Source organism: Nicotiana tomentosiformis, chromosome 5 (assembly GCF_000390325.3).
Source record: "Nicotiana tomentosiformis chromosome 5, ASM39032v3, whole genome shotgun sequence".
NCBI lineage: Eukaryota > Viridiplantae > Streptophyta > Magnoliopsida > Solanales > Solanaceae > Nicotiana > Nicotiana tomentosiformis.
The window spans coordinates 128771980-128780065 of record NC_090816.1 but is presented as its reverse complement, the minus strand read 5'-3'; the positions used below and the strand labels follow the sequence as shown (position 1 = coordinate 128780065).

Sequence of the window (8086 nt, the reverse complement as noted above, 5' to 3'; positions counted from 1 at the left end):
TAACTTAAAAGCTTTTGTAATCACCCTTTCTTTCAAATCTTTTACAAGAGAAAAAAGAAAAGTAGTACATTAACCAACAGGGCTAAACGAAAAATGTTGGAAACAGCTACCAGAAATGTAAGTCAAAGAATTGAATCCCAAATCAGATCAGCTAAAGAACAACCTTGTTCAGTTCCAATATAGGACTTTGCTGAGGATGTTCAGATGACTCTCAGGCAGCATTGTCAGATCTTTCATCGCTGCTCGCTCTACAAACTTCAGAACCATTAATGTGGCCATTGGCATCGGAACCATATACGTGCCCCAATTTCACACGTTTGGTCTCTAAGTATCTTTTATTTTCTGTAGTTATAGGCGCCAACAGCGGAACTCTACCTGCAATTGCCAGACCATATCCTTTGAGCCCAACATACTTTGCAGGGTTGTTTGTCATCAGTTTCATTGTACGAACACCTAAATCTCGAAGTATCTGAAATCAATACACTAACGTTCAATCATCGAAGTTTAAATGAAAAACATAAACAGGAGAAGTTGCTATTAACATGTGCCTCAAGAAAATTGCACTTGTTTTACTACTAGCCAACAAATTTTATATTTTTATTTCTTAATAAAAAGAAGGTAACTTTCTTTCAGTCAATACCTGTGCACCAATGCCATACTCCCGAGAATCAACAGGTAATCCTAACTCTTCATTAGCTTCAACCGTGTCATGCCCATCATCTTGAAGATTGTAAGCGCGAAGTTTATGCCCCAAACCTATTCCCCGTCCTTCATGTCCACGGAGATATACTAACACGCCTCTTCCAGCTTGCTCAATTTGCTTCATTGCAAGTGCCAACTGCTTGCCACAGTCGCATCTCGCTGACCCAAATATGTCGCCGGTGAGACATTCCGAGTGCACTCTGACAAGAACATCTTTCCCATCCCCGATATCACCCTATCCAAATCATGAGCCTTGTCAAGATTAATCAGAAAGATACTTCCTATGCAAATATATCATGTATTGACAGCATTACATTTTTTTTTTAAGATTAGTGAAATAAATGCCCAATTCATAATAAAGGCTTGTAAAGCAATGTAAGAAAATGAAAGAAAGGAGCAGTTTTTTCAAGCCATCTGATCACAGCTTTGCTTACTTTGACCATGGCAATATGCTCAATACCATCCAAGACAGACTTAAAACAGTAGGCTTTAAAAGGTCCCCACATTGTTGGTATTGGTGCAGCGGCAGCTAGCTCCACCAGTTTCTCTCTCTTCCTTCTATACCTGCCATTGGATATGGAAGTTAATACACTTTTAGTCGCTTGACTAAACATTAATCAGGAAAGATGTAAACAAATACTGAGTATATATATATTGACTATTGAGTGGTTAGTGTCACTATTTAGTAGACCTGCAAAATAAAATGACAATTAGAGCAGTTCTCATCCACATGGAATCTTACTTATATCAAAGAATTGGCAAAACAAGAAAACAATGTCTTTCACAATAAATGAGCAAGTGAGGGTTGTCTATGCTCTCTCTTGCTAAAGGGATTTCAACTTGCAAGAATAGGTACTCCCCTCAGTCCCATTTTATAAGACAGTACCCTCAGTACAAATCTATAAGATAATCACTATTTGGAGAGAGAGAGAGAGAGAGAGAGAGAGAGAGAGAGAGAGAGAGAGAGAGAGAGAGAGAGAAAGAGAGAGAGCCTTTTTCTTGATCACAATTTTCTAAAAATGTTATAAATAATTTTAACTTTTTTTAGAAAGTCCAGTTTATAGTTCTGTCTATGTAGTTTCTGAGATATGAAAGCTGATAAATGTTATTTTGCATTTATCAAGTCTTTTACCTGATCAAATCGGCAATGGATATAATCTTTAGGTTCTCAGCCTCAGCGAATTGCTGAAGCCTCGGCAACCTGGCCATGGAACCATCGTCATCCACTATTTCACAAAGAACAGCAATGGGGTCCAACCCAGCCAAAACAGCAAGATCAACAGAAGCTTCAGTATGGCCAGCTCTTTTAAGCACCCCTCCTTCTCTATACTTGAGTGGGAAAATATGTCCAGGTCGATTGAAATCCTCAGGTTTTGAATCTTTGGATGCCAGAGCCAATACTGTTTTTGCCCTATCACGAGCGGATACACCTGTTGTGGTACCATATTTTGCATCCTGTATATCATATCCAACTAATATGTGTCAATGGCTGAGACAAATTTGAGACTGCGGACACAAAACAAATATCAGAGCAACATGCGCTGTGGTATATGCTTTTGACTTCTGAACACAGAACAGCTCAATCAAATTACGAACTTAACAAGTGAACCAAAGATTTTTCAAGACAAAAAAACAAAGTAAAATTATTGGAAAATAACTGCTCTCAACCATTGTTTAACTGATCACAAATATATCCAACAGAATAGCAGCTATTGAACGATCTTTCGATCATGTATTTAATTTTGATATATGACAAGCATTACTTTTGAACCAGCCCAAAGACAATCATAGACTAATGAACATCGACCTCACACAATCAGCATCGAACTCTTAATAAAAGATCGGTCCTGAGGAGGAAACTAATCACAGATATAAAAGTAAATTTTTTTCTCGGGCCGGATAGTAGCTTCTAGAACTATAAAGAAAAAAGTAGTGGACATACCACAGAAACAGTGAAAGCAGTAGAGAGTTTCTCCTCATTTTCTTTCGGTGGCACCATTAGTGGAAGTTGAAGCCGGTCTAGATCTTCATCTTTCATACTTACACACACAATTCCAGTTCCATGTTTTACAATGAAGGCCATTGCTTCAGGTGTCGCTAATTGTGCTGCCATTATTAGATCACCCTCATTTTCTCTGTCTTCATCATCTACGACAATCACCATCTGCAAGCCTTTTTCCAAATTACTAAAGAGATGAAAGTATAAGTTTTGAACTTTCCTCCATAAATAGAGGCGTGCGGGCCGGGGGGGGGGGGGGGGTGTTAACCAACCTTGCCTTGACGAATGTCTTCAATAGCCTCGGGAATAGAAGAGAATCCTTCAGCGGTATGATCGAGGTCAAATTCATCATCACCAGAGAGAAACCCACTTCTGTTTGGAGTTATTTCAGCGGTAGGTGTTCCGACAGCTATTGCATCAGGTTGTTGTTGAATTCCAGCTCCATGATTAACAAAAGAACCATTTTCTGCACCTCGGTTGCTATAACAGGACCAAGCATTGTCTTCTCCTGATATAAATGTAGCCCTTACTATTTTGCCGCTGCTTATGAAGCTGAAGGGTAACTTTCTAGCAAAACTTAGCGAGGACAAATCTGATTTGTAGTTTGCTGTAGTTGGATTGACAAAATTCAGAGCATGGTCGGATCTAATAAGAAAGAGAACATGAAATACAATTATAAATGAAGCCTGATATTAGAAGACAAAATGGCAAGCCAGAGAAGTAAAATACTTGATTTGTTATATGAGCTAAATCCTCTAACCAAAAGTTTTGCAATACCAGTCATCTCAGGAACTTTACAAGCATGAGGAGCAAATTGAAGTTGTCAGCTTGACAACCGAATTTGGAATCCACACTCAAAATTTGCAGACCTACGCAAATTGAAGTGTGTAGCCTAAACTCTAGAAGTTGGACAGCCAATATGGGAGAGGCGTCGTGTTTAAAATTGGCGGATCTAGAATTTTTATTCTATGGCAGTGTTGTCAGAAGCGAAAAGCTCTAAAAAGCGCTCCAGGTCTATTGGGGCTTTAAGCGCAAAGTGCAATTAAAATGTGAGCTTTAGTAAAAAAAAAGGCACAATGATGGAAAAAATATATATATATGTAATTCAAGAAGAAAGAGTAACAAATTCACTCATAATGTTTCACTTAACAACTAATACACTTATTATTATTGTTGTTTAGTACTGCTCTATTCAAGATAGAACTAATGGGCAATAAGGCACACGCCTTACTGCTTTGCTTACACTGAAGTGCAGCTTAAGCGAGGCGAAGCGTGCTTCCTGAGCTTTTCTGAGCTTCAGGGCTTAAGCGCACCTTAAGTGAGCCTTTTACAACACTGTTCTATGGGTTCAACATTTAAAGTTTTTTGCATTGAACCCATTATATTTTAAAATTATGGGTTCATATCTACTATATATTATAATTTTAAGTGATTTTTCTACAAAATTGGTGCTCCGTGTCGGAAGTGCTGGGTTCAGTTATACCTGGTAACTCTATGTTGCATCCGCCCCTGGTTTAAATCCTTAACTTCAGACCATATCTAAGTGACAACAACTACACCTCCATGCCAAGCTCGTTTGCCTTTGCTATATGAATCCTCATATCCATTCACTCCATATGGACCTGTTCCATTGCAATACTCATCAATTTGTCTTTTAGGATAATTTAGCAGTTCTCTAAAATTAGAGGTTCTCTAAAACTCAAGCTTATCCTAGCACGGCATACAATACCTTCTATCATTCTTTTCTCAATGTGTGCTATGCACACCTTCTGTCCAGTGTGATCATTTCACATTCCAATCTAATCTTGTATGATTGAACATCCATCCTTAACATCTTATTTCTTGGCAAAAATCTTGGGACCTTTCGACATGGCAAGTCACATATTGATTTACAAGTCTAACTGAGTAAATTTTCTGATAACTCCAAAAGAGAGAGAAATCAAAGGTACCTAACAAGTAAGGTGAGCGTAAAAATGATCTCAAATTACTCAAGATATATGCTTTTTCACTCTAGGCTGTTCACAACTCTAACCACTATGGAAATGAAGCTCCATCAACTTAAATTGGGTGGTGACATCGAAAGCTTATAAAAGAAACACGACACCCGATGAACTCACAAAGAAACAAAATGCAAGACAATGAATCACTTTCTACCAAAGTCTGATTCCTGTAATGTAACCCTGCGCTGTCACATTCAACTCAAGCTAGATTATTCTAATGTTTCCTCGACTTCATTACTGCAGCTAGTCTTAAAGTTCCACCAATCTTCAGTGCAGCTGAAGATCAGTGCACTTTTGCAGCATGGGATTGGGACCTCACATAGCTTAATCCGCGCTTCAGTGTAGGTTCCACGGCGATAATTGCAGCATAGGATGTGACTCGAAGCTCAGTGCAGCATATCTGTGTGTACACACACTCTCTTCATTTGCACCTTTCTTCGCTAAATGAGGCACTTTAATTGCACTTTGCGCTTAAACCCCAAGAAACCTTCGCTACTTTTCTACTCATTTCGTCTTTGATAACATTGACAAAAACAATATAAAAAAGAGCTTGTCCTTGTCCTTAATAATGTGCATTAATGACAGCTCAGAGAATAAGTACAGTTTATAGCTGTAAATTCTCTGTAATGTGGTTTTTCTGCTTCAATACATTCAAACCCTGCCTCCTTAATAAGCAAAAAAACCTTATCCTCATATTTTATTCAAAAGCATACAGAATTTGTCTGTTCTACATTTCAAATCATCCTACTTCCATAATTGTCATTAGCTAAATATATCATTAAAAAGGACAGTCCGGTGCACTAAGCTCCCGCTATCCTGCTATACGTGGGGTCCGAGAAATTCTTCAGCCCAAGCGATGTGGGAAGGGCCGGACCAAGAGGGTAGCAATCATTCTAAATATATCATTACCATTCTAAAAGTGTATTCATTAATTTAATCTTGTTATTGTCAAAGCGAGACATAACGAGTCACAACAAAAGATTCCAACTTTTTACCATAATTTTCTACATAACCACATTTTCCAGAGCCAGTATATTCACTCACAAACAAATATACAATAAAGGAACAAACTTTAGAAAATTCTTGGAACTATATATAGTAAAAAAGAAATGAGGTTATAGAAAATGGCGAAAATACAGCAAGATTCCAGTGATCTTGGAATATTTTGAGCAATTAAGAAAAAAGGGTGTTCAAGAAAACTAACCGCAGACGGGAAAAACCAATTGAAGTTTGAATTGAAGCCATTATTATTATATTATGGTGACCTAATTGAGTAAAAAGATTTAATCTTTAATAGAATTGAAGAAGGCTTGAGAGTTTATATTATGGATAAAAAGGAGTTACGAGAAGCTGCTCTTTGAGCTGTTAAGTCTACCACCGCCACTGTTTGAGGATCATGACGGCTTTGAATATGAACCGTTGGATTAGAATGTTCTTTTGCGATAAATATTCACAAATAGCTTTCACAAATGTGTTAGGAATTTCACAATTCAAAAGGCAAAAGATAATATGGTATGGTAGGACAACTCTTTTAAACTACTATTAATAGACTTGTGGGTTAAAGAAAAGTTAAGGAAATGAGAACCAAAATAAAAAGATAAATACTAGATTTATTTTTTGGGATCTTTACATAAATATTTAGTCGAAGTAATAGTTTACTTTCCATAGTTGCTAAACATAGATTATACATAAATTATATATTCACTAACTATATTTAATTTAAGCGAATGGGTAAAAGGCTATTTAGATTAATTACTTCAAATTATTTTTTTGTCATTTGGAAGTTGAAAGTACCAAAATACTCATATGATAAAATGGTTGGAATACAATACAAGGTTTATGCATTTGATAGAGAGTACTTTACTCCTAAAGTAGAACTTCTATGAATCGAATTAGTTGAGTCCCAAAGTGATGGTATTGGTACTGGACATTAAATGAGATATATTTATGCATTTATTTTAAAAAGATTCTATTTCAATTTATACCTTGAAGTTAAAATGAGAATTAAAAAGATCTAGGGTTGTTTGGTTTTTGGGAAAGATCGGGAGGATTTGAAGTTATCCATAGTCCAATGTTTGTTTGGAATTGGGAGGAAATGGTTGTCAAATTCAACAAATTATGCCTGCAACTAATTAGCTTGGACGAGCCCGTTTGATATAAAGTTTATAAGGTGCATTTCATTACATTTCCATGTTTAAAACCCCAACTATATTATCCTTAAAAAGATGGAGTCAGGTGGACGCAGCTCTGTGCATAAATTATTTTGCGTTCACACACGATTCGAAAAAAGGCCGTTCCATAAGAATGTGATATAGACAGTCTATCCTAATGATATTGTTTACCCTAAAAAATGGATAACAATTAAATTTGTAAGTGGTTTTAAGGATACATGGACTTATTCAATACAAACGGTAAAGATTGCTAGAATAAACAGGCAAGAGATGTAATAATTATCAAACCGCTTGAAAATAAGGGAGATGATTCTGGACTCGAGAGCAGCCTCAACGAGGTATACGTCTTCGATCCTGGGCTTATAATAATGAAACACAGATCAACAATGTAAGAGTTATGAATAACCGAGAAATAATAGTATTATGCTTTGGGATGCGTGTTACAATGTTTCAATGAATAACCAAACCCCACCTTTATATAGTAGGAGAATCCCACTCTAGGTACAATTTCATAAAAGGCAAAAATCTCCCGTTTAACTAATTAGTGGATTCCCGTCGGTACGTGCCGAGATCCGTGCCGTGATACCCGGTTGGTCACGGATATTACGGCCTTCCATTAATGTCACGACCCAAAATTCCACCACATGCGTCGTCGTGATGGCACTTAGTCTCTAAGACTAGGTAAGCCGATTTTAATTACAATTCAAGCCATTTTTTTGAAATAGATAATCGAAACCCACAGCGGAAATAATTATAACAACCTCCCAAGACTGGTAATACAGAGTCACGAACTCTAACTGAATACATGCAATGATCTTAAGGATCGAATATACAATAATGTTCGAATAGGAGTTGACAGTACAATATAATGGAAAAACTCCAAGGGACTACGATGACCAAGCAGTCCTACCTTGAATCCTTGCGATCACACTCTAATCTCTATCCGAATATGATATCTTCAATACCTAGCTCTGCACAAAAATATGCAGAAGTGTAGTATGAGTACACCACAGTCGGTACCCAATGAGTATCAAGACTAACCTCGGTGGAGTAGTGACGAGGTACAATCAAGACACTCACTAGTCAAATAACCTATGCAATATAGCATACAAAAATAATAGAAAATAAATAGCAGTGATGGCAACAATAATCAACTTTGTGACATAAACAACAAGGCAACATGAACACCATAAATATTGCTTAAACGAATAATA

General features: G+C 36.9%; 1 protein-coding gene across 2 annotated transcripts; it reads right to left on the bottom strand.

Moving 5' to 3' along the window:
• Positions 1 to 6068, bottom strand: LOC104088429 (bifunctional riboflavin biosynthesis protein RIBA 1, chloroplastic-like). Of its 2 annotated transcripts, XM_033654025.2 has the most exons (8): positions 5906 to 6057; positions 4185 to 4323; positions 2974 to 3346; positions 2645 to 2866; positions 1835 to 2157; positions 1137 to 1266; positions 641 to 937; positions 1 to 469 (listed from the first exon to the last, which is right to left on the bottom strand). In XM_033654025.2, the coding sequence occupies exons 2-8, from the start codon at positions 4202 to 4204 to the stop codon at positions 212 to 214; spliced, it is 1623 nt and encodes a 540-aa protein (XP_033509916.1). In that variant the 5' UTR covers positions 4205 to 4323; positions 5906 to 6057; the 3' UTR covers positions 1 to 211. The 2 variants fall into 2 exon arrangements, with proteins under 2 accessions (XP_033509916.1, XP_009591400.1); XM_009593105.4 differs by lacking the exon at positions 4185 to 4323 and having other exon boundaries at positions 5906 to 6068.
• Between the last annotated feature and the right edge of the window lie 2018 nt (positions 6069 to 8086).

Excerpts from the sequence above, each read along its gene's own strand:
- LOC104088429 (XM_009593105.4), bottom strand. The coding sequence starts at position 5,946 with ATGGCTTCAATTCAAACTTCAATTGGTTTTTCCCGTCTGCG. Across the intron at positions 2,867-2,973 it reads AAGACATTCGTCAAGGCAAG|ATGGTGATTGTCGTAGATGA; the intron begins GTTGGTTAACAC and ends AAAGGCTTGCAG. Across the intron at positions 1,267-1,834 it reads TCCATTGCCGATTTGATCAG|GTATAGAAGGAAGAGAGAGA; the intron begins GTAAAAGACTTG and ends ATCCAATGGCAG.